At 45.8% G+C, this 27506-nt stretch overlaps 1 protein-coding gene across 2 annotated transcripts in view; it reads left to right on the forward strand.

Annotated features, from left to right (window-relative positions):
* The window catches only part of cdkl5 (cyclin-dependent kinase-like 5), a 285976-nt gene that overhangs the window by 179495 nt on the left and 78975 nt on the right, over positions 1 to 27506 (forward strand). For both annotated transcript variants that reach the window (XM_038802545.1, XM_038802546.1), the window contains exons 8-9: positions 10261 to 10351; positions 23590 to 23779. In XM_038802545.1, the coding sequence (XP_038658473.1) occupies positions 10261 to 10351; positions 23590 to 23779 (281 nt within the window). The remainder of the gene's footprint in view (positions 1 to 10260; positions 10352 to 23589; positions 23780 to 27506) is intronic.

Here is a 27506-nt window from a genome sequence, read left to right on the forward strand (position 1 = left end):
AGTGTTTGAAGATGTAAATAGCATATGGGAGAGCAACCTCATGGTTGCCAGAAAACAAACAAACGAGTTTTGAACCAAAAGTTCCGAATGGGGTTCGTATGGGCCGCAGCGGGGCAAGAATGGGTGGAATCCCCGGGTAGGACAGTGACCAGTGCCGTAAGTGCACTACCCGAGAGTAGCTGACCAGGTGGGGGTCCTCAGACAGGGCGGGGACCAGTGCCATTACTCCACTGCCTAAGCGACCGGACAAGAACGGCAAGAATTTGTGTTCCCCGTGGATACTGCCTCTTGTGATTACCTTCAAATCAGAAGAGTAGCTATGAGTGGGTGTCTGCCGACAAACTAGATCCTTTAACTGTCAGTGGCCGTTAAAAGAGTGGTAGCGTGGGGTCATGAATAAACTTTAAGTGCACAAACAAACATTCAACATTTAAAAGTAATGAACTTAAATAACAAAATCGGGCAGGCTCCATTAGAAGGACACCGTAAATCTCTATCGGTTCCTTTTTACCATCATCTGGACACCTCATTGCTCTGTAGCAAACAGAGTCGCAAAGGGGCTTGTCTGGTGGGAGTCAGACTCTGAGTCATCATCTTCTCCCTATTGCCATACTCGTGATTGGAGTAGCTGTGCCAAAGCTGCCTGGGGCGAACTGGGGTCCATCTCATCATTCCAGATGAGTCTAAGAATTGTCGCGGTGCCAATGTTTCGTGTCGAGGTTGGAGGTGGTAGGGGGCAATCCATAGTCGTCGGCCGGTGGGTCCGGATCAGGGGCTTTAATATACGTGGTCTCAAAGAGGTCGAAGGAACCTTGTTTGGAGTGGCTGGGCGTGGGGCCTGGTGCAGGAGTTCTAATCGTGTTGCGGTGCCATGGGGCTGTCGCTATCGCTGTCGGTGCTGGTTGAATGAAGGGAGAGGCGGAGATGTACCTCTGGGGGTGGAGTCGCAGAGTGTCTGAGGATAGGCTGGACTGGTTGGGGGAGGTTAGGAATAGGTCATCTGTGGGTGGGGTGTGCTTGTCTGCTGCTGCAAGTGAGATGTGGTGTGAGTGGTTGTTCTGTGTGCCATAAACCTTCAGCTGTTTTATGTGAAACCATCCAGACTTGCCATTGGGATAGATGATTTTATACACGGAGGGGCTGACTTTGGAAATGGAGTAGGGTCCTGAGAATTTGGGGGAAAGAAATGAACTGGGGTTGTATAGGGATAGCATGACCTGCTGCCCTACTACAAATTCTGTGGCATGTATTGTCTTGTCAAAGCAAGCTTTACTTTGCTTCTTTCGTGTCCCAAGCCTAACAGCTGTGACGATCTGGGCTGCTTTAACGTTTTTGATAATCTGCTGTACTGCATTCTCATGGGTGAGGGCGGTGACTGTGGGGCTGGCCAAATCAATTCCTAACGAGTATTCTGTCCCCTTCATGGGTCGTCCGGTCATGAGGGTGTGGGGACTGTATCCTGTCGAAGTAGATACCGTGTTCCTTATGAACATTAGTGCAAAGGGGAGAACTGTGTCCCATGTGGTATTGTGCTGTTGCACCATTTTCCTGAGGGTTGCCTTGAGGGTTCTATTCATTCTCTCTGTGATTCTGCTTGATTGGGGTGATAGGTAATATGGAATTTTTGTCTAATGCCGAAAATTGTGAGGACATTTTTCATGACGCGTCCTGTAAAATGTGAGCCTTGGTCTGATTCTATGCTACGGGGAAGGCACCATCTTGTAAAGATGTGCTGCGTTAGGATCTTGGTTGTCGTTTTTGCCGTGTTATTTCTGGATGGAAAAGCTTCCACCCATTTCGTGAAGGTGTCGATGACCACCAACACATACTTAAAACCATTCGTGCAGGGGGGGTAGGAGTCCTATGTAATCAATCTGCAAATTAGTCCTGGGGCCATTAACAGGGCGAGTGTGACTGAGCTGACCTTTCCTTGCATATCTGTCTGGGCTGTTCTGGGCTCAGATTAAACAATTTTCAATGTAGTGCGTTACACTGGATTTCAAATCGGGCCACCAGCAGAGAGGTCTGAGGTGGGCAAGGGTTGCTTCGATGCCTTGATGTCCATGGTTGTCATGGAATTGGCAAATAAATTGCTTTCTGTCCTGGTTGGGCACTATATAAATACCATCTTTTAAAATTAAAGCGTCATGTGTCGTCAAAGTGACTTTGTATTTATTGTAGGGGGCTGGGAAGTTGCCTTTTAAAACTTCCCTGAGCTGTGCGTCTCCCTTTTGGACCTGAGCCAAATCTTGAATATTGGTCTGTGAGACCTGGACCGCATGTACTGGGGCACTCTCGGGGGGATTCCAAAAGTGAGCATGTCTGGAACCTGCCTTTGCTAGGGTGTCTGCCTTAACGTTCCGGGGGGGGGGAGGGGGGAGGGGGGGGGGGGGGGGAGGGGGGAGGGGGGAGGGGGGGCGAGAACGATGGTGGCTACGAACTTTAATAATACCATATTTCCGATCTTTAATTGTCCTGAGAATATGTAATGGAGCTGAGGGTAGGGATTTTCCATCTGCGGAAACAAAACCTCTATTTTCCCACAGGGGTAGGAATTCCGTTAAACTATTGCAGACATATAGGCTGTCAGAGTATATGTCGGCTGGGGTCGGGAACCAGTCAGGGTGCTCTACGATATATGCTACGGCTGCTAGTTCTGCTGCCTGTGAACCTAGATGTCCAGGCAATTTCAGTGATATCTCCTCTGATGCGCGTCCCTGCACGTCCTCGACATATATGCCACAACCAGTAATTCGTTTACCATTCAAAACTGTGGAGGAGCCGTCCACATAAATCTTAAGGGGTGCGCCTACGTCTGTGGGCTGGGGTCTCTGGGGTGTAGTATCTGGCTTCGGGGGAGCTGACTTGGTACAAAGGGTCCTGTGTTGTGCCTGATGGTGATGATTTCACATTCATGTGGGGTACCTGTGTAATGTAAATTGTCTGTGAGGAAAGTGTGTTTTTGTCCTTTTTACTGTAATGTCCCACCCTTGTAAGAGTAGTGTCCATCGGGTGGCGTGAATTTGGCTGACTGTGCCGTCCTTTAGTCTACCATCTAGTAGACGTTGAGTGGGGTGTGCTCTGTTAAAATGGTTACGGGGTTGAGTTCTGTTATGTAAGCAAAGTATTGAATAGTCCACAAAATTGCGAGCAGGTGCCTTTCGCAGGCAGAAAATCCTTGCTCAACTTGGTCGAGAACTCGAGAGGCTTATGCTACGGGGCCTAAACGATCGTGTCTTTCTTGGAGGAGCACGGCCGAAAGGGTTCGGTCGGTGGTTGGAACTTCAATTGCGCATGGGGAGAGTGGGTCTGGGACCTGTAATGAGGTAGCTGTGCTGAGGGCTCATTTTAATGCATCCACGGCATCAGTGTGCTGTGGAAACCATTCCCATGGGGCTTGCTTTTTTAGGAGTTAGGAGAGAGGGGCTGCCTTTGTGGCAAAACCGCCTATGTGGTTTCTGAGTAGCCAACCAGTCCTAGAAATGACCGGAGGGCTGTGACATTATGGGGCAAGGGTAATTTGACAATGGAGTCGATGCGTTTCTGCTCGATCTCGCGTTTGCCATGGGTGATCACTGTGCCTAAGTAAATCACTTTTCTTCTTGGAGAATCTGGGCCTTTTTGGGGTTGACTTTACATCCAGTTTTGTGAAGGAGTCCTAATAATTAATTGAGAAGCGAAATGTGCTCTCCCTTAGTGTCTGTCTGTAGAAGCAAGTCGTCTACATACTGGAAAAGGCAATCGGGTCGGGAAAATTTAGCTAATCTGTTCGCCAGATGTCGGTGGAAAATGGAGGGGGAGTTGTGGAAGCCTTATGGTGGGCACATCCACGTGTATTGCTGTCCCTGGAAGGTGAAAGCAAATTTATATTGGCACGCTTTATCCAATGGAATGGACCAAAAGCCGTTGTTGATGTCCAAAACCGAAATTTTTTTTGACTGGAGTCCCTGCTTTAACATTGTCTCTGGACTCGTGTCTACGGTGTGGGCTGCTACTGGGGTTACTTTGTTTAGTTCCCGGTAATCGATGGTCAGTCGCCATGCGCCATCGGGTTTCCTGACAGGCCAAATTGGGGCATTGTTCATTGAGGCTACTGAACGGAGTACGCCTTGGTCAAGCAAACTCTGGATAACCTTTGCGATTTCTCCCTCTGCTTGTTGGGGAAAACCGTACTTCTTTTGGGGTTTGGGGTCGGGACCTGTGATCCGTCTGTTGTGGCCCTGCGCTGTGTGGTGACAGGGTTCATGGGGTTGTGCTCTGCCTGTGCAGTCGGGGGTGGGGGTGCCTTTCTTATCTGAGGTTTTTCCTGAGTACATGTGCCATGTACACATCGATGGGTGGTTTCATTTAACTGTTGCCAATCGGGGCCATTTTCCTGATCTAACTGGGGTCCAAATGTATTCTGGAATCCATTTTGTACAGAAAGCAGGGATTGCAGGTCTGCAATTTGCTTTCGGGATTTGGTGTGGTCTACTGAACTCTGCCTTTGGTCCGTCGTGGAACTGTGGAGTGCTCGTAGGGCTGCTTTTAAATTGTTACATTGTTTCTTTAATTTCTCGACTTGGTGTTCTGTTTCTTCTCGTACCAACGCCGCGCATTGTGTGTCTTGGTAGGCCTTATCGTATTGTGACTGAAAGCTACTTAAGTGGGCGAGACAAGATTGGTGTGCCCGTTTGATATCAGCCATCTCCTTGTCCTTCGCCGCTAACTGTTCTCTAAGTTGCCTGTTAACTTCTTCGTACTCACTAACGTCTCCCTCGCTATTCTTCTCTCTTTCCTGAATCTCTCTGCGGAGCGTACTCACGACCTCCTCTGTGCCTCGCAATTGTACCAAGCAGGACACGATTGCCATCGGCTTACGAGCTTTCCCTAAGCTTTTCTTATGAATCTCGGTCAGGTTCTCCCACCAAATATGCCCTATACTTCCGGGACCTGTTGCGTTGTTTGCACAAAATTCACTCCAAAGGGGCCAGCCTTTCGCTTTGGGATATTTTTGAATTTCCTCTTCCCATATGGGACACTGCCCTGCTCTACTGGTCGCTGCAACCTCAAATTCCTGGGGGTTCATAAGGCGTTCCATTGCCTTCATTGCCATTTCCACTGCTATCTATGGATTTCTACCAAATTTGGAACAATAAAGTGGTGATGTAAACACTGGTACGGCTTACGCTATTTTCCGGTCTACAAAACTCTTGACAGTTTTACGCAACAAAATCTATCAGGTTTACCTTGTATCCCTTGTTAGTACGCATGCAAATAACTAATTTCCGAATCTTTGAGGTTTGATCGGTATTGGTCTTACGCTTGTGGGTTTTTTTCTCTTGGAATGACAAAGCCACTTCTAGATTGAATCCCGTCAGATGTCGCCAGTAATGTTGCTCTGTTTACTTGCTATAAATATGGCGGTTAATATGTTCACCTTTCTTAATCCTGATTATGTGTATACTTTCAGAGTCGCCAGGTATCTCTTGATACCGCCACAAGGTTCAACCCGAATTCCGATCAAAGAGCCAATACACCAGTTAGTTCAAAGTCAATACTATTTATTTACACACAGTAAGATCTACTCATGCATGATAATACTACAAACTAAATTATCTCTATCACTAACACCTATACTTAACTTCGGGTGCCCACTTAGTCAGAGGAGCAATGGCCGTTGTTCGGATCTGAGGGTTCGAAGAGGTAACAGGAGTACAGCTAAGGTCGTCCGTCTGGTAGCGAGCGTTGACCTTGAACTTACTTGCTTCTGGTGATGCTAGTGGATGGGTCTCTCTGCTTGAGAACCGAATCCAAGAGGCTGAATCTCTGGTGGTGGTTCCTTCTTATACTTGGAGGGGCTTTGCGTGCTTTTAGGTGGGCCTTAAACTTGGTCCCAATTAATTGGGCAGCTTCTTGATCATTGTCATCGATCTAAACCAATAAAGGGGTGGGTGCCTTGATGGCTGGGCGTGTCCTAGGTGGCCGTTGGCCTTGCTTTGTTTGTGTCTTTCGGATGAGGTACTGGCGCTGGGATGTCTGCTACAGTATCGGCTACCTGAGTATTAGTCCTTTGTTCCTCGGAGATGGGCCATCAATATGTTAATGGACCCAGAGTTTTGATTCCGTCTGCTGACTGCTTTCTAAATATACATTCAGGCTCTGTGCCTGCTTGTTGCTTAGTATTGTCCACATTTCCCTATAGTCTCTGTGAATGTCCATTTTGTGTTCTGAAAGTGACGATCCCAGATGGCTACAGGAGACCTCAACATCAACTCTGGACCCCATGATTTCTCATGGTTTCATGTTAAACATGGGCAAGGGAACCTCCTGCTGATTGCCATGTACCAGCCACCATCCTCTGATGAATTAGTACTCCTTTATGTTGAACACCACGTGGAGGAAGCACTGAGGGCGGCAAGGGCACGGAATATGCTGAGGGTGGGGGACTACAATGTCCATCACCAAGAGTGTCTTGGTAGTACCACCACAGACAGAGCTGTCCGGGTCCTCAAGGACATCACTAGCAGATTGGACTGCAGCAGGTGGTGAGGGATCCAACAAGAGGGAAAAACATACTTGACCTCCTCACCAATCTGCCTACTGCAGATGCAACTGCCCATGACAGTATTGGTGGAAGTGACCACCACACAGTCCTTGTGGAGATGAAGTCCCATCTTCACAATGAGAATACCCTCCATCTAGCACCGTGCTCAATGAGATAGACTTCCAACAGATCTCGCAACTCCATGAGGTGCTGTGGGCTATCAGCAGCAACAGAATTGTATTCAACCACAATCTGCAAATTCATGGTCAGGTATATACCCACTCTACCGTTACTACCAAACCAGGGGATCAATCCCGGTTCAATGAAGAATGCAGGAGAGCATGCCAGGAGCAACATCAGGCATCCCGAAAAATAAGGTGTCAACCTGCTGAAGCTAGAACACACAGGGTTACTTGTGTGCCAAACGGCATAAGCAGCAAGTAATAGACAGAGCTTAGTAAATCCACACTGAATGCATCAGCTCTAAGCTCTGCAGTCCTGCCACATCCAGTCGCGAATGGTGGTGGACAATTAAAGAACTCATTGGAGGAGGAGGTTCCATGAATATCCCCATCGTCAAAGATGGAGGAGCCCAGCACAGGTGCAAAAGACAAAGCTGAGGCATTCGCAACAATCAGCCAGAAGTGGATGATCCATCTCGGTCTTCTCCAGAGGTCCCCAGAATCGCAGATGTCCGTCTTCAGCCAATACGATTCACTCCAATTGATATCAAGAAATGGCTGAAGCATTTAATCCCTTGCAGTGCAGGAGGAGACCATTTGGCCCATCAAATCTGCACTGACCCTCTGAAAGAGCACCCCAACCCAGGCCCAATCCCCCACCCTATCCCTGTAATCCCATCTAAGGACAATTTAGCATTTGCAATTCACCTAACTTGCACATCTTTGGACCGTGGGAGGAAACTGGAGCACCCGGAGGCAACCCACGCAGACACGGGAAGAATGTGAAAACTTAACACCGTTGCCCAAGGTCGGAATCAAACCCGGGTCCCTGGCACTGTGAGTCAGCAGTGATAACCACTGTGCCATCGTGCCGTCTCTGGATACTACAAAGGCACTGGATATTACAAAGGCTAGAGGCCCTGACAATATCCTGGCAATAGTACTTCAGACTTGAGCTCCAGAACTTGACGCACCCCTGGCCAAGCTGTTCCAGTACAGCTACAACACTGGCATTTACCCGGCAATGTGCAAAGTTGCCCAAGTGTGTCCTGTACACACAAAACAGGACAAATCCAACAACCCTGTCAGTCTACTCTCCATCGTTAGCAAAGTGATGGAATCATCAACGGTGCTATCAAGCGGCACTTAGTCAGCAGTAACTGCACGGATGGACAGTTTGTGTTCCGCCAGGGTCACTCAGCTCCTGACCTCATTACAGCCTTAGCTCAAGCATTGACAAAAGAGCTGAACTCCAGAGGTGAGGTGAGGGTGACTGCCCTTGATATCAAGGCAGAATTTGACCGAGTATGGCATCAAGGAGCCCTAGCTAAACTGGAGTCAATGGGAATCAGGAGGAAAACGCCACTGAACATAGAACATTACAGCGCAGTACAGGCCCTTTGGCCCTCGATGTTGCGCCGACCTGTGAAACCCCTCTAAAGCCCTTCTACACTATTCCCTTATCGTCCATATGCCTATCCAAAATGGCCGTGGTCACTGTTCTCCTCATGAGGTCGGGCCCCTGCGTTCCGTGGTTTCCCTTTGTCCAGGGGGTACTTGGCCAGGTCAGCCGCAATGTCCTGATAAATCTGGATCTTTTGACCTCCCCAGCTACAGTTTTTGAACTGCCTGGCCCAGCACAAGATTCTTTCCTGGTCATGGTATCATGGTAGCTGTGCATTTTTGCACCTGTCCCCCTCGGCTATTCCCTGGTTTTGGGGTTTGGTCGGAGCGAATGGTGCGCTCTGTCGATTTCTGGTGGGTTGTGGAAGCTGTCCCTCCCTACCAGGTTACCCAGCATTTGAGCCACATATTTTGTGGGGTTCCTACTGTCGATCCCCTCCGATCTGTAGATTCTACCATCCCGACTGGTTCTCCTGGTCCTCAACCTTTCCTATCGGGTTGCCTTGTGTCACTACCTATCTTGCTAGCTCTTTTTCCAGGGAGATGGTCCAGTCACTCTGCTCCATTGCAGCTCTTTCCAGGTCCTTAATCGTTGCCTCTTGGGCCTGCAATTAACACTGCAATGAAGTTACTGTGAAAAGCCCCTAGTCACCACATTCCGGCACCTGCACAGTACACAGACATAATTCAGAATGTCCAAATTACCTTACAGCACATTTTTCGGGACTTGTGGGAAGAAACCAGAGCACCCGGAGGAAACCCACACAGACACGGGAAGAACATGCAGACTCCGTAGACAGTGACCCAAGCCAGGAATCGAACCTGGGACCCTGGAGCTGTGAAGCCACAGTGCTAACTACTGTGTCATCATGCCTCCCTAACTCATCCCACTCCTGGTTTTTTCTCGTCCTCTGGGTGGCCGTTATTTGACATCTTCCCTTCTGACATCTTCCCGGTGTGGGGATGGTTTACCTCGTTTGCAGGTGTTTTTTGGTCAAAAAGGGCCAAATGTTCAGGTTCGTGGGAGGAGAGCCACCTGATGTGCGACTTCTCAGAACATCCCCGTCATTGGATGTCAGAGGATAAGTGGGTTCTCAATGGGAGTGGAGGACAAATGAGCGGTGCTTTCATGGGCCCGCTAACGCACCCATATGCTCTGGTTGTGTCCAAGGATGGTAAGCTTTTGGATCTCCTTCTTTAGTGCCATGTCAGCGATTCTAAACACTGATCCGGAGCCTTGTTGTCGGTGCCCATTTTCGGGTTGTCAGGTTAACCAGGGCTGCAAATCAGGGTGAAGGTGGATGTTCTTGCCTTTGTTTCATTGATAGACCGCAGGCGAGTTCTGCTGGGGTGGAGATCTTCTGCTCTGCCCAGTGCCTTGGCCTGATTGAATGACCTCATTGAATTATATATCTGGAAAGGATCAAGTACACCGTTAGGGAGTCAGTGGAGGGGTTCTACCTGAGGTAGCAGTCATTCATTTCCTATTTCAGAAAAATAATCACCATCAGACATTAAGGCGGTGTAGTTATTATGATTGGGGTGGGTTATTTTAGTCCTTCTTTGGGTGGAATGTATAAGTTCGGTTGAGTGCTTTTTTTCATTTTTTACTTTTGTACGATATTGCACTATTTGATATTCATTTTCTGGGCTGTTTGATAATGTCGTGTTTATTATAAATAAAAGAAAATTTTAATAAACTTTTTTTAACAAGTGAAAGTATGAAATTTTACTTGCATACAAAACGAGACTCCCAAAACACAAGAAAGCAAGACCATCTCAATGAAGCTCCTCAGCTTCCCTTTCCTGTACGACTACATCTCTGATTTGCTATCTTCCCAAAAAGGTCTTTTTTTGACAAAAATGTCAAATATTCAGTGAGAGTAAATGTATGATTTTGAAACAGAAAGTTGGCTTTTGAGAATGAACACGGCTACGAATTCTCTTTAGAAAAGTTGAAGGAAATAATTTTGCGTTTGTCAACTATAGTTATAGTTTTCTGAAATCCTCGAGACAACCCTAAATTTGAGTTTTTTTAAAATGATCTTTTATATGAAGCCTTGGAATTTTTAGACATGAAATGTTTTATCTTTAGCATTTGCAGACTTTGTTCATACATAACATGCTCACATTTTTGCCTTATAACAGGATTTGCTCGCAACTTGTCAGAGGGCAGCAATGCGAATTACACAGAATATGTGGCCACTAGGTGGTATCGATCACCTGAGCTACTGCTTGGGTAAGTTGTTGAGCTGCTCCACAGTTGTCAATTGAAAGATTATTGTAAATATCAAATTTCTTCAGGGGACTTGTTAAAAATTAAATGAGGGCAAACTGAAATTTCGTAACATATAGGGAAATCCAGTGAGTTATCCTAAGACTCATGACAAAGTGAATCTTTTGAGGGCTGTGGCAGACTAGGAAGCCAGTTGTAGTCACCAGTTGATGTCAGAACTTCTGATGTTCTTGACAAATACAGCAACATAACATTGGGAAGTGGCTAATTTGGAGGACATAGTCTGTTTTGTTCTAGCAGTGCAAAACGTCTTTAAAAAAACAGGAAAAAGGATGAAATAATGGGAACTTTAAACATGTCTTAAAATATGTGTATTTTTTCCAATGAAACATTTCTGTAATTATGTGGTGGATAACAAGTGCACTATTGTATTCCTAGCTCATTTAGCTGGAAGGCTGAGAACAGTAAACACATCAGGATTGAAATTGTATTAAGACTTGATTGATTGCACACTGCAAAGTTCATCCTCTTGGTATAACACCATTTCACTGCCCTCTAATCCTAATTCGGAATTTGCTTTGCATGTGACGGGTACATGTTATAAAGGAAGGTCACCGATTAAGCCAATGCAGTTATACAGGTTCAAGCAATGAAAATCGTTGGCTGATAACAAGAAAATAAAGGTTCAACATCAAAATAGTGCGGCTGCACCATTGTGAACAAGTACTCAACTTCTCTGTGTGTGCCAAAACTTCCCCTTTATGGTGAGCTGCACCTGGCCTTCCTGTACTCCAGCCAGATGGACCATACATCGAGCTCTTTGGGTAAACCTTTTATGTATCTACAACCAATTTTGACAATAAACAGACAGTAGGGTTGCTGAGAAATTGTAGATTTGTTGGCGCTCTTGCCCCTCGCTTGAGGTGTGGTGATCCTCCGCTTACATCACCACCAATCAGCTCTCCCCCTCAAAGGGGAAAGCATATTGGTCATCTGGGACTACGGCAACTTTACTCTTACCTCGAGCAGTGGAAGGGCAAGTTCACTTTTATGTGGGACGCAAGGGCATGTTTAGGTTACTGATTCCTAATATGTGTATGTGTGAAGGGTAGGGGGAAGGGACTAACGCAACTAAAATCATTTCCAACATTTTCCAAGCCGACGAAAACACAGTAAAAATATCATCCATCAAGTTGAATTTGAGTTGCCATCAGCTGTGAGAGACAGAAGTCTCATGAATCAATTGACGTATCATAACACTGAACCCAATATAAAAGAAGGGGGAAGAGAACCACTGATGACCAAGCCATTTATTAACTATTTACTAACTGGGGGACATGTCCCAGACGCAGATGGACATTGCCGAGGCTGTCCACAGCATGTCCCAGACAGAGGTGGACATCGTTGGGGCACTCCCAGGGCGTGGCCCAGTCACTGAGGAGCATCGCCGATGGCGACAATACCATGGTGCAGACAACAGGGATGCGTCAGGGCCAGCAGGGCCGGATGACGCAGAGGCCTCTGGAGCTCACTCCAGCTGGAGTCCGCAGGGCCCTACGGGTAATGTGTGGGAGGAGGGAGCACTGGAGCCTAACCTAGTGCCTTCCACCAGGGAGACGGTGCCGGTTTTCATCTTGTCCGAATCCCTGCCTCCTGACACCGGCATGTCTCAAGGTCAGTGGATGGAACGATGATGCCAGTCACACCGGTAAGTTAGCCGGGGCCCTCTAGCTCCAGGGGCATCAAATGCCACAAGGCGTGAGAAGTATCAGGCGATCCCAACTCTGATGTGCATCCTGGGGACACATCTAGACGTAGTGGCAGAACACAGAAGCTGGAGAAGATTGAGGGTCACTGAGTGGGCACTGGGGGCTGGAGTGGCGTAACATTTGTAGCTAGGGACAATGAGCGTTTTCAATGTTCACAATTAAAACATGTTACACCTGTTATGGACCAGGGCTTAGAAACTCCAAAGTGTATTATGAAGCTCAACTGACCTATAAATTTTAAGTTGAATTTGGCTAAAATGAGCACAAGAGCCTTCATTTGAGGTGTGATTCATCAGATGTCCGAGGCACTTTTATCAAAACAAAGTTTATTATAAGAATGTAGTTAACATATATAAAACACAGCAAGAATTTATCAATTACAAACATGAAAAAAGCATAACAGCTACAGTAATATATGTATATATCTCTTCATAAATCCCCCTTAGCTGTTTCAATTCAATACAAACTCCAGTAAAACCAAAACCCCTTTCAAGGGCGTGGCCCAGCACTCTGTAATTTCACTTGGATAGGACTGGTCCTTCCCCTGAGATTCTCATTCAGTTTTCAACCAGCAGATTCAAAACTCCTTATGGAAAGCAACTCTAGCTTTAAGGTTACCAAGGCAGTTTGCCACACCTAATGTGCTTTCAGTTCACTAGAACAGCTTTAAAATAAAACCGAGAAAACAGGGAAACTTCTGGCAGTCCAAATGAATAAACCGAAAATGAAACCAAAAACTAAGCCCCTCTCAGCTTACAGCCACAGCCCAGCTCCACCCACAAATTACATCACTGAAGCCCTGCTACAAGCCATGTGGTAAAACAAAACCTTTCTTAAAGGGTCACTCACATGACCCATCTGATGCATGCAAAGCCTCTGTCATGTTATTCCTCACAGCGGGCCGGCTTGCACCCCCAGAGCTTGCCTCATAGCAGGTTATCATTACTTACCTGCCTTGTATAATGGCCCGCTGACAGTGCCGACACAGGCCCATCATCCTGGGGTGACGTTGCACTGATCCTGGAAGGGTGGAACAGGGTAGTGGGGGAGGGAGGTGGGGTGTGTGAGAGGGTTGCAGAAGGGAAGGTGGAAATCGTCAGTGGAGGTGTTTAATGGGAGAGGGGGTGATTGGGGAGAGTTTGGGGGCACGGTGGGGAAAGATGGTTGGGGGGGGGGAAATTGGTGGAGACGGGTGAGCTGACGGATAAAATCTCTTCCTATGAGAAGCAGAAAAGGTTGAGGGCCCCTCATCCTCCTCTGCGGACGCCTCATGCCCCTCCTCCTCCTCTTCCAGCATGTCCCCATCCTTCTGCTGTGCCAGGTTGTGGCGGGCAAGGCAGACCACAAAGCGGGAGACCCTCTGAGCGGGTGGGGGAGGGAGTTATGTACTGGAGAGCACCACCAGAGCTGTCCAGGCATCGGAACAGCATTTTGTGCAGTCCAGTGTACCGCTCAATGACAGCACGGATGGCAACAGGGGCCTCATTATATTGGAGATCTGTAACGCTATCTGGCCTCCGCACTTGAGTTATCAGTCAAGACCTCGGTGGGTACCCTTTATACCACAAGAGCCACCCTGTCACCCTGGGGTGGCCCTCGAGGACGTCAAGAATCTCCAGGATGTAGCTGTTGTGCACGTTCCCTGGGATGCATGCAAACATGCATGATCCGGAAGTGGTGGTCGCACACGTGTTGAACATTCAGGGAGTGAAACCCCTTCCTGCTAATGAAGGGAACTCCCTGATGCCCTGGTGGGCGCATGGTGGCATGTATGCCATCAATTACCCCTTGGACCTGGAGCATCCCAGCAATGGTGGAGAATCCTGCTGCCCGGGAATTTTGATGGGCTTGATTCAGCGCAAAGTTTATATAGTCAGTTGTTGGGCATACAGGGCATCCGTGACGTCATAGATGTACTTGTGAAATGCCGCACAAGTTCCCGCTCCTGTCCTGGAATTAATCTGTTGCGTACATATTCAGAGATATGGTGGCCATCACGGTCACCAGGAGCAGGTGCTGTTGTTCTCCATGGAGTGCCAAGTCCGTAAGGATATGGCACAGGTGCCTTACCGTCTCCTTGTTGGGATGGAGCCTCCTGCAGCACATGTTGTCCGTCATCTAATCGAACGGACAGCGATGCCTGTCCACCTTGGGCTGTTGCCTCTGGGTCCCTCCCCGGCCTGATGGGGAGCCAGGTCTGCAGGGTGTGCGGCAGCCCCCTACACATGTGGTGCTGCCTTGAGTCTGCATCATCGCTGCTGATGCTTTCTCCAGCATCTGGCTGCCTGGGCTGCCACCAGCACCACGAGGGCTGTTGTTGCAGAGTCAACTACACCATGCATGTATGTAAGGAATTGGAGCATGTGAGACCCTGGCAATCAGTTAGGGCTTCCACTCCGGGGCCCTCAAATCCTTCAAGCCTGCCCTACCCATACCATAACCCGCCTTCTCTGAGTGCCTTCCACTGAGCCAGTTATGCAGGGGACTGCATTCCTACATGCTCATCTCCAGCCGCATCAGGAGGCCCCATACCTCTGCCAGAAACACCCCGGGACCGTGCTATAGTGCTCTCCCCGATCCACTGGTTGCGGGGATATCTCCACTGCTGAAGCCCAGGTCAAGAGTATTTAATTATTGGCTGCCATCTTTGTGATGTTGATACCTCCAAGGTTCAAGTGAAATGTCCAGGCCTCACAGTATGATTGGAACTCTAGACATTACCACTCGACTGAGGCATGACATATTAACCCCTGAGAATGCCCTTGGGAGCTGGGAAGTGCTCACATAACTAACAATGCCCATTCCTTATTGGATTTTTATGGGTTGACCTGATTAATACTACATTCCTGTATGCTTCACCCGATGCTGGTGTCTATGTATTTACATTGTGTACCTTGTGTTGCCTTATTATGTATTTTATTTTATTTTCATGTACCAAATGATCTGTTTGAGCTGCTCACAGAAAAATACTTTTCACTGTACCTCGGTACACGTGACAATAAACAAATCCAATCCAATCCCGTAGCCTTCAGCCAGTGGCTGCTCACAGTCAGAGGGAGTTAAAGTGACTGTCAGCAAATGACCACAAACAGGGCTCTGTGCTGGAAGTGTTTGGTGGGCCAGACAGCTTTAGTTGCCCCTGTTATGAGTATACATAAGTTGGGGATGGTCTGTCGGACCTGGAGGTGACGCCTGCCCCCCCAACACTGGGGCAGCAGCATCAGTGCCTCTGGGCTGCATGCCTGAAAATTACAATGGCTACTCACCTCCTCTGATCTCCTCAGTCGTCATTGCACGAGGGTCTCATTTTTAAATTGGAGTCCCAAAACTGCGTCTGCGTGACTTCTCGCTGGGGAGCCAGTTAGTTCTCAAGAGGTCGTTAGATTGGTGTTCCATCTCATTAATGAGCAGGAGATTGGTCTTAATTGGTGCCTTGCCACGTATAGGTGGGATCTGGAACTCGCCAACAGAAGCAGAGGCTGATTAGATCGCGAACTGATTAGCGCCCGCCATGTTCTCTTTGGCGATTTAACTGTTACGCACGAATATCCACCAGACATAAGCCAAAGCCGTTAAATAGCACCCCAAATGTCAAGGGGTCAACTTCTATACTGGTAATGTTTATATACATGCTTGATTTGGGCCCAAATGAAATCCAACAAAGACCGTTGCAATGGAAAAATGTAGAAACCAACAGCATTAAAATATTCATATTAAATCTCTAACATTTACTTATTTTTATAACATTGCAACCGTATGCAATATGTATTATTGAACATTATTTATTTCACATTAGAAACAACATATGTTTCATCTAATGCAATTAGCCAACACAGCGTTGAAGTCCCTTGAAATCACTGATTTGAATCTGAATCACCAAACAATTCAGACGAGTAGCCTCGTTGTACAACATTGGATGGATCTTTGTGGTCTTTAGCGTCATCCTAGTACCAGTAACTTCAGAATCATCATTCCACGAGTAATTGTTCTTGGTAACATTGAGCAAATTGGACATTCCACATTTTAGATATTTTTTGACAATGTTGCCATCTAGTTCATTCTAATGTCTACAGCCCATTTACTTGCCTTACTAGCGAGGATAAAATTCAGCCTTTTAGTGAGTGTTTTTTCGCCTTCCAACATCCAATTGTTCCACATCTTTTGAATGCTGCCCTTGAGAGGTTTATTTATACACACATCCAAGGGTTGAACAACACATTTAAGATCACTGGGAGCAACTGCCATGTCAGTGTTAGTCAATCTCTCATCAGTGACTAGATTGTCAACAAGGTCGGATTTAAACATGTCCCAGGTGCACAAGCTTCTATCTTTGTGTAGTCCTCTTGGTCTTAAATTTCACACATCTGTGATCTATTTCTTGCAACCACCTTGATCCATTCAGCCTTCCTCATGAGCATGGACAAAACGTCTTTCTGAAATTTCTCTTTGGGGAAGTATTGCGCTGAAATATACCATTGGCTTTAATTTTGTGCCAAGTACCATAGGCGATGGAACCATTCTAAACTGTCGTCTTGAAATGAGTTCTCTTCATAAGGACGTTCTTTTCACCAGTCTTGGTAACAGTGTTGCTTGCTGGTGAAGGACTCGGACCTCAGGTTTCCTCCATTTTGGACTGGTCAGAACAGAGCAGACTGAGAATCTGTTAATTCAGCAGGACTCCATCTTCGCCCATACATGAACACCAGACATAACCTAAGGAGATTTGCCTCTTATCTGCTATGCTCACTCCCAGGAATAATTCATGGCCATCTGACGTTAGTTTATGCTGGTTAACATTTATTCCATTTGCCTCCAGAAATAACTCGTGTCCTTCTGACAGAAACTTCATTAATTTCTGCTTCATTAGTAAGAGCGAGGTGTTCGCGATCCAGGCATGGGGGCAGGAGAGGAGACTAAGGGAGTTAGCGTCCAAAGTGGTGGGTGGGAGTTTTAGGTACCTGGGGATTCAGGTGGCTCGGGACTGGGGTCAGCTCCATAAGTTAAACCTGGGCAGGGCGGTCGAGCATATGAAAAGAGACTTCCGCAGGTGGGACATACTCCTGCTGTCATTGGCGGGGAGGGTGCAGACTGTGAAGATGACAGTCTTCCCGAGGTTGCTGTTCGTTTTTCATTGTCTTCCAATTTTTATCGCCAAGTTTTTTTTCCAGGAATATGAACATGGCGATCTTGGGTTTTGTGTGGGCAGGTACGACCCCTTTGGAATGGGGGAGGGGGGCTTAGCCCTTCCAAATTTTATGAGCTATTACTGGGTGGCCAACGTATCGATGGTTAGGAAGTGGGTAGTGGGGGAGGGTTCGGTATTAGAGCAAGTAGAGGTGGCACTGTGTAAGGGTATGGGTTTGGAGGCTTTGCTAATGGCACCCCTGCCGTTCTCGCTGGCTCTGTACTCCACAAGCCCAGTGGTAGTGGCAGCCCTGAGGGTGTGGAGACAATGGAGACAGACATGAGATTGGAGGGGGCGTCAGTGTGGTCACCGATCTGTGATAATCACCGGTTTGTTCCGGGGGGCTGGATGGGGGTTTTAGGAGGTGGCAGCGGGCAGGGATTGAGAGATTTGGGGACCTCTTCATTGAGGAGGGCTTTCCGAGCCTGGAGGCATTAGAGGAGGAATTTGAGTTGCCGGGTCGGAACGGGTTTCGGTACCGACAGGTACGGGACTTTGTCCGGAGGTAGGTTCCAAGCTTTCCTCGCCTCCCCCTGAGGAGACTACAGGATAAGGTACTGTCTAAAACGGGAGCTGGGGAGGGAAGGGTCTCGGAGATATACAAGAAATGGATGGAGTGGAAGGGGTCCCAATTGGGCAGGGGACGAAGAGTTGGGAGGGGAGCTGTAAGTCGGACTATGGGAAAATGCCTTGAAGAGAGTCAATTCACCCTTGTCGTGTGCCAGGCTTGGCCTGATCCAGTTCAAGGTGATTCATAGGGCCCACATGACAGTAGCCTGGGTGAGTACGTTTTTTGAGGAAATGGAGGACAGGTGCGGGGGAAGCCCGGCGAATCATGTGCATATGTTGTGGCCTTGTCCGAAGTTGAGGGGATTCTGGCAGGGATTTGCGGACGTCATGTCAGAGGTCCTGGAAGGGAGGGTGACTCAGAGTCCAGGAATAGCAATATTTGGGGTATCTGAAGATCCGGGGGCCCAGGGGGGAGGGAGGCCGATGTTCTGGCCTTCTCCCTGGTGGCCCCGAGACGGATTTTGCTGGGATGGAGGGACTCGGAGCCTCCAAAGTCAGGAATATGGATCAGTGACATGGCAGGGTTTCTCAGGCTGGAAAAGATTATGTTCGCCTTGGGAGGTTCAACTCGGGTTTGCTTGGAGGTGGCAACCGTTCATCGACTTCTTTAAGGAAAACTGAATGTCAGCAGAAAGGGGGGTAGGGGCAAAGTGAGGGGGGGGGGAGAAAATCGGAGGCATAGCAGTGTAAAATAAGGACAGGGAATCTAATATACGGGTAGTTAGGATCTAGGGCAGGAAGGTAGTTGGGTATGTTATTGTGATGTGGTTGCGTGCATAGGGCCGCTAGATTGTTTAGAATGTTCATTTGTTAAATTTGTTAAACTGTGAAAATTACAAATGCTTCAATAAAATATTTTGTAAACAAAACTTCTGCTTCATTAGCATTTGTCCTGTTGACCAGTGAATGTACTCAGATGGAACGGACAGGGGCCCCTGCTGGAGTAAAAGAAACTATAGGGTTTGCAGGATACATGGTATCCAAATGACTTAGCTGAATTAGGCTTCCTTTAAACCAAAATACTGGTTGTGATAATCATTGATTTAAGACCTGAGACCAGGCTAACAAAGTACAAACAATCATCAGGAGAGTGTCAATCGCCAAGGCAACTAGACCGATCCGCATTTGTTATCAGCAGGAGGAGCAATTAACAGAAGACTGTGGTGCCAGGGAGGGGGAAGCATAAACACAGATGTTCAATATAGTGGTCTATCTTATAAGTGTTATGAAGAAGTAATTACTTTTAACTTTGTATTAGACTAAGTATTGTAACAGTATGTGATTAATTTGAAATAGTACTATTCTTTAAATTATTAGTATTCAGCACTATTAACTAAAGATATATGGACATTGGTGTGAAATGTTACGTTATAAACTATAGGATGAAGGAGTCTCGTGCTAGCAAATATCTCGGGATGTGACGTGTTATTAATTCTAACGGTCACAAGTCTTTGAGGGTCTTGAATAAACATTACTTGTTTGAAAAAGGCAAGCACACAGAATAGTGGGAGGAGTAAAGAGGAGTGATAAACAAGGTCTGAAATGTATAATAATAATCTTTATTGTCACAAGTCGGCTTACATTAACACTGCAATGAAGTTACTGTGAAAAGCCCTTAGTCGCCACATTCCGGCGCCTGTTCGGGTACACGGAAGGAGAATTCAGAATGTCCACGTTTTCCCCAATCCTGTGTGGGTTTCCTCCGGGTTCCCCAGTTTCCTCCCACAAATCCCAAAAGATGTAATCTCTACCCTCGTGCTTGTAAGCGAGATGAGTTTTGACCGACTCCTTGAGCGAAGGATAGACAGTATCTCCTCTCCTGGTAAAAAAGATCTTCAATAAAGCTTATGAACAGAACCGGCCGTGCTTGATCCTAGTATATTTTTTCAAATCTAACACTGGTATGTTCATCGGTGTTTCATCCATATTTTCAATGCCACTGTGCCTCCTGCAAATGCAAGATGGTGGTCTGCATGCACACTGGTCCGCACATATGCTGGGCTGCACCCAACTTGCCAGTATCACTCTGTGCATACGCTGATAATGTCATCACATTTCCCAGGGAGTGTGACAGTATGCACAGGGCATCCTTGGAGAGTGTTGGGCAGTATTTACAGGGGCCCCATCCACTTCTCCTCATCCCCTTTCCCCTTCAAGTGTCATACTGTAAAGGGAAAGAACAAAAGGTTTTTCTGCAGACAAGGACTAAGAAGCTGATAAATAAACTGTAAATCGAGATGGGATTCCCAGGGAGTGTGTCTGCAGTTCAATTGTTTCCTGGGCTATGGTTTGAGACTTAAATAAACAGAGACACAGTGGGATACATAACATAGTCATATTGTTAAGTTTAGGCATGCTCTCTGTGTTGTGCATTTAGAACTGCTGCGCCACCTATCACTATTAGGACAATTCTGCTCCCAGTGCACGTTAACAGGATGCTTCTGCCCAGCTGTGATGATTTGAGCAATACCATCTTTGGTCCTGACAATTGCACTCTATAACATAAACTGAATAAAGCAGTTCGAACTATGTGTGCACAGCGTTGCCAGCAACCACAGCCTTCTAATGCAGACCATTCTATGCACATTTTTCTGTTGATCTCGGATGGTGGAATTTGTTGATTTTATCATCGAGTTTAGGTGGCAGTCGCTATGAATTTTCATTTTTCACAGAGTTATAAATCATGCCTTTTCATAAATCTTGTACAGCATCGACTTGAATTCTGGAATGCCATTTTTCTTCACTTCTCTGAAAGTGTAGCATTGGATGGCATCACAGGTGGTTATTTGATCATTAACCTAATCTGCCACTTTTTTCTAGGTGAAGCCATTTGCTTGGTCTTCCTCTGTTGCCGCATTTTGAGACATCTTTTTTAGGTTACTGACTGTTCTTTCCATTCTCTAATTATCTTCCCCGAAACATAAAAATATCTTGCTGCAGCATAATTATTAGTCTTCTTGGTGAATGTTACGGCTTTCATTTTAAATTGAGTTGCATACTTGTCATGCTTTTTTGAAGACATCGTGGTGGAGCATACGTAACTTGTCAATTGGTTAGGAGAAAGCCACTAGAATTGATGGAGGGAAAATCTAAAGGTTTCCCAGTGTGCCATTAACTTAATGAACCATAGTAATTACTGGTAAGTAATTAATAATCACAACACGGTTTGATCCCTGAAAAAGTAAGATATATAAAAAATTACTTTTAACCAAAAAGTTGTGGGATCAAAGTTTACATGAGTATATATGATATATGGAAACATGAAGATAATGTAAGATTTTATTTCCATTTATTTCAAATGATGGCAGGATGGGATGTCATGGGCTTGCAAGATTTAATTTCCACCTCGCATTCTTTTTATTGGATATAAGATTATTTTAATATACGGTAGATAAACTTTACTCATTACATGATTGGGATGCTTATATTTACCCATTTAAACACAGCCACAGCTGAGGATTCATTAAGTTTGACTAACGGACAAGTTAACTATTTTTCTGTTAGCTTCCTGCCTGTCCCACCACCATATCACTTATCGTAAAATAGGATGAGGGTTTGCAGTGCCAGAGACTTGTCCATCGTATATAGAACATAGAACAGTACAGCACAGAACAGGCCCTACGGCCCTCGATGTTGTGCCGAGCAATGATCACCCTACTCAAACCCACGTATCCACCCTATACCCGTAACCCAACAACCCCCCCCCCCCCCCCCCCCCCCCCCCCCGTCTTAACCTTACTTTTTAGGACACTGCGGGCAATTTAGCATGGCCAATCCACCTAACCCGCACATCTTTGGATTGTGGGAGGAAACCGGAGCACCCGGAGGAAACCCACGCACACACGGGGAGGACGTGCAGACTCCGCACAGACAGTGGCCCAGCCGGGAACCGAACCTGGGACCCTGGAGCTGTGAAGCATTTATGCTAACCACCATGCTACCGTGCTGCCCCTATATGGGTGATTTGAAGCTGATGACTTGACTAATTTGAGATTTACTAATTAGTAGAATTCATTATGCAGTATGGCTTAGCTGTTGTATGTTTTCCTAGACTCTTAACAGATGCATTTTAACCACATATAACTTGGGGGCTGGTAAGTGGGAGGAGTGTGGATGGTGTTCTCGAATTACATCATACTGTTGCATTACCACTTCACATTACTGTCAGACATGGTAATTGCCCATTATTATGTATTGACCACAGCAGATGTTAATTGCTAAGCAAACCAAACCAGTGGGATAGTTGGCTTATGGGCCATGCACTTTTTGTGTTTTGAAAATAAAAAGGGAAATATGCTGATCTCAGCAGAAATATGCCCAGTGACACTTTTGAGATTTTAAAATTAAAAGTGAAGAGTTTATTAATAATAAGCACACAAGATTACAGTTACATAGTTAAAATTAGTCTTACAAAACATTTCCCCAAAAGACTCCCTACTTGGTCACATCCAAAAGTAAACACCTCCCAAACAACACTCCCTTAACTATAAAAATCCAGTAATATCCAAGGCAATGTTGCTGTCACTTTAATAAGGCATACCACGCAAACCTCAGGTGGCACAGTACCGCAGTGGTTAGTGCTGCTGCTTCACAGCGCCGAGGACCCGCATTCAATCCCGGTTCCGGGTCACTGTTCATGTGGAGTTTTCACATTATCCCCATGTTTGCGTGGGTCTCATCCCCACAACCCAAAGATGTGCAGGGTAGGAGAATTGGCCATGCTAAATTGCCCCTTAATTAGAAAAAAAAAGTCTTGGCCACTTTAAATTAATAAAAATACCCCACAACCCTTCAAACTCTCTTCCACTCTGCTATGGCAATCCAAGAATCATTCAGAAAGAAGACTGCTTTTTGCAGCCCAAGAATTTGCTGGCTGGATTGGGTAGCTGATTCAAACTGCACTTTCTCCCAGCCAAGAGTTGTTTCTAGGCAATCTACTTCACACAACCAACCCCTAATTAATTCAACATCTCTCCTTCAATCACTTTTTTGCCTTTCATTTACAATTACATTGTCTTCAGCACTTTTTTGAACTCAACTTTTCCAAATTTTAAAAATCTTTCATGTTTTCCAATGCACCACCTATGGATCCAATAACATTCAAGAACCTTGCCTTTTTTACTTGTGAAACCGTTGCAAGTTGTAAAAGTTCTTTACTCCCCTTTAACATTTAACCACTGAAAAAAAACATATCCCCAATACAAACTGCTAACCTTTATGTATTTACTTACAAATCATTTGACCAAGAAAATATCATTCAAAATCACCCATCAAAAAACTACTCCTTTCCCCCAAATCTTCCAGACAAATAGTGTGCATTAAACTTTCCCCAGTCTAATTTAATCACAGAAACTCGGCCTTCTTTGTAGAATAATACAATATTCCCCACAAATATATTTAAAAATAATCCATTCTCACAACTAATATAACTTTAAATGGCATAGAAATTATTTTTCAAAAAAAGTGTGAAATGTAGAAGTAAAAATAGCAATGAATTATAAATTAAAATATTTACATGCGGAATGTACTAGCTTTCAGAATTTTAAATTTCAGCTATTTTTTGCCATGTTTACTGTATTGACACCACTCCACCCCAGCCCCCCCCCCCCCCCCCCCCCCCCCGCCCACCCAACTTGCAAATAGGGGGCAGCTCTCAATTGTAATATGATACAAAATGCATCATTCTATCTGTATTTTGTTTTCCTTCTCTCTTGCAGAGCTCCATATGGAAAGGCTGTTGACATGTGGTCTGTGGGCTGCATTCTTGGAGAACTAAGTGATGGACAACCACTTTTTCCAGGAGAGAGTGAAATAGATCAGCTTTATACAATTCAGAGAGTATTGGGACCACTACCACCTGAGCAGATGAAGCTCTTTTATAGTAATCCTCGCTTTCACGGCCTGCGGGTATGGTGTTTTAAAATGTTGAAGTCAAATTAATAATTAGTATGCACCAGGATTCTCTGATGCAAAGGTTGTCATAAGTATATTTGTTAAGACTATAAGCTGAATTGTCCAATTAGATACTTCAAATTCAAGACAAAAGTTTGCAAACTGCAAATTGGGGGGAGTTGGATTACGTCATTGAGCTAGTTATTTGAGTTTTGGTTTTATTTATATAATTCATTGGGCGCGATTCTCCGCCAGCTGGATGCTCCGTTTTGCCAGCGCCACGGGTTTCCCGACTGCGTGGGGCTGCCCCACAATGGGAAACCCCATTGACCAGCTGGCGTAACGGAGCATGCCGCTGACGTGGTGAGGCAGAAATGTGGCGCGGCGGAGCATCCCGCCCAGTGTCTACTAATGTGCTTTTTAAAAAAAAATTCTTGAATGTGCTATGGGCGTCGCTGGCTGGGTCAGCATTTACTGTCCATCCCTAATTGCCCTTTGCCAGGTCATTTCAAAGTCCAATCACATTGCTGTGGATCTGGATTCCTATGTAGGCCAGACCTAACAAGGATGACCAATTTCCTTCCTCAAAGGACATCAGTGAATCACCATTGACAGTGGTTTAATTCCAGTTTTTAAAAATTCTATTCAAATTTCACCATATAATAATAAACTTTGATTGTCGTAAAAATGCATCTGGTTCAACTAATATATAATATATAATCATCTTTATTGTCACAAGTAGGCTTACATTAACACGGCAATGAAGTTACTGTGAAAAGCCCATAGTCGCCTGTTCAGATACACGGAGGGAGAATTCAGAATGTCCAAATTGCCTGACAGCACGCCTTTTGGGACTCGTGGGAGGAAACCGAAGCACCCGGACGAAATCCACGCAGACAAGGGGAGAACGTGCAGACTTTGCATGGACACTTACCCAAGCCAGAATCGAACCTGTGACCCTGGCGCTGTGAAGCAACAGTGCTAACCACTGTGCTACAGTGATAACCACTGTGCTACCGTACCGTGCCATGGTGGGATTCGAATCGGGGTCCCCAGCGCATTACCCTGGGTCTCTTACCTTAGTCCACTGACAATACCATTACACTAGCAAAGACCCCTCACAAAGACCAAAACAAAATTACAGCTGTGCCTCATTTAGCACCACTCATGCGTTCCTAAAAGACTATGCTGAACAAAAATCACTTTCCTCTAAGAAAGCATTTAATAATGCAGGTACAGCAGGCAGTAAAGAAGGCAAATGGTATGTTGATCTTCATAGTGAGAGGATTTGAGTATAGGAATAGGTATGTTTTACTGCAATTGTATCGGGCATTGGTGAGGCCACACCTGGAGTATTGTGTGCAGTTTTGGCATCCTTATCTGAGGAAGGATGCTCTTGCTATGGAGGGAGTGCAGCGAAGGCTGATTCCTGGGATGGCGGGACTATTATATGAGGAGAGACTAAGTCGGTTAGGATTTTATTCATTGGAGTTTAAAAGAGTGAGAGGAGATCTCATAGAAACTTAGAAAATTCTAACAGGGTTAGACAGGGTAGATTCAGAAAGAATGTCCTCAATGGTGGGGGAGTCCAGAACTAGGGGTCAAAGTTTGAGGATAAGGGATCAACCCTTTAGGACGGAGGTGAGGAGAAATTTCTTCATCCAGAGAGTGGTGAATCTGTGGAATTCACTATCATACAAAGTAGTTGAGGCCAAAACGTGTAATTTCGAGAAGGAATTAGAGTTGGCTTTTGGGGCTAAAGGGATATGGAGGGAAGGCAGGATCAGGGTATTGAACTTGATTGTAATGATCAAGCCATAATCGTAATGAATGGCGAAGCAGGCTCGAAAAGCCGAATGGCGGCCTCCTTCTATTTTCTATGTATTTTTCTATGTAATAAGGCTGACTTACATTCCTGACCTGTAATTTTTTACATTAAAAACCTATTGACTGCCTTGAATATAGCTGACCCAAAAATCCTCATTCTACTTACTATCTTATAACTCTTAATAAATTATTTCCCACATGTTGCTGCCTACCACCTGCTCGTTGCCCCTCTTGCTTCCTTCCCCTTGCCTCTTTCTTCTATTGACTCCTTCACCCCCTTATATTCGCCAGCCCTTTCACTGCCTCATTCGTTCCCCCCTTCTCTCTATGACTTGGTGACGCTCTTCCAAGCCCCTTGAGATGGCATGCAGGGAAAAAAGAAAGTAGTGATGGAGTCAAGAGAAGGAAATGATGAGTGGAAATCAATGAGGAGGTTGACAGAGGGAAGTGACAAGTGGGTTGGAGGTTCAGGAGAGGGAAGCATTGAGTGCTCAGAGGGCACAGGTATCGGGAGAGGGCAGTGGTGAAAGTAGGGAGCAACAGGGTTGGGAGAGGCAAGCGGGGATTGGGAGGACACAAGTGGTTCGGGAGAGACAGTGAGTGGAGTTTTTTTTTAAAGCTGACTGAACAGGCCATTTTTGGTGATGCATGTGCAGTAACTGTGCTAAACTGAAAATGGCGGCAACCTATTCAGCGAAGATCCATTTCTCACAAACTGTACAAAAATAATTTCAGAATGCACTTTAAGTCTGTACTCAGTCTTGCACAATATTGTTGCCAGTGCTCTTGCAGCTGTGCTCTATTCTGTTGAGGTTCGTAGGGCAGAGTAATTCATTCTGGCAAATATTTTCATAGAACATTACAGCGCAGTACAGGCCCTTCGGCCCTCAATGTTACGCCGACCTGTGAAACCACTCTAAACCCATCTACACTATTCCCTTATCATCCATATGTTTCTCCAATGACCATTTAAATGCCCTTAATGTCGGCGAGTCCACTACTGTTGCAGGCAGGGCATTCCATGCCCTTACTACTCTCTGAGTAAAGAACCTACCTCTGACATCTGTCCTATATCTATCTCCCCTCAATTTAAAGCTATGTCCCCTCGTGCTAGCCATCACCATCCGAGGAAAAAGGCTGTCACTGTCCACCCTATCCAATCCTCTGATCATTTTGTCTGCCTCAATTAAGTCACCTCTTAACCTTCTCTCTAACGAAAACAGCCTTAAGTCCCTCAACCTTTCCTCATAAGATCTTCCCTCCATACCAGGCAACGTCCTGGTAAATCCCCTCAGCACCCTTTCCAATGCTTCCACGTTCTTCCTATAATGCGACGACCAGAACTGCACGCAATACTCCAAATGCGGCTGCACCAGAGTATTGTACAGCTGCAACATGACCTCATGGCTCCGAAACTCAATCCTTCTACCAATAAAAGCACGCTAAAAGAACCATGTTTTAAACTTCTTTCATATTAACCTACCATTATCTGGTTCTGGAATAGACCATATTACACGTGTGGCCAAAAGTCTGGTTGGCAAATGTATTTTTTCTTTTCTTTGTCTTTGTTACATTTGCAATGATTTAAATAGAGATGCCATTTTTTTCTGTAGCTTCCAACCCCATGTTACGCAACTAATGAATTATGAGGCAAGTCCTGTTATTTGCAGACACCATCTGACATCTCACTTACAGGTTACAAATTGTTGTTTGGAAAAATATATATTGATAAATGAGAGAAAATGTGGAATTGTTTAAAGCACATTGTGTCTATAACAAATCAAATTGAGTTCTCCATTGAAACAACAAAAAGGGTTGACAACGGTTGTCAAGTTTGCGATAGTTACAGGAATGAGCAATAAATGCTGGTCTAGCCAGTAAAGCCCACATCTCCTAAATCAGTTTTTAAAACATG

This window comes from Scyliorhinus canicula, chromosome 7, assembly GCF_902713615.1.
Source record: "Scyliorhinus canicula chromosome 7, sScyCan1.1, whole genome shotgun sequence".
Taxonomy (NCBI): Eukaryota; Metazoa; Chordata; class Chondrichthyes; order Carcharhiniformes; family Scyliorhinidae; genus Scyliorhinus; species Scyliorhinus canicula.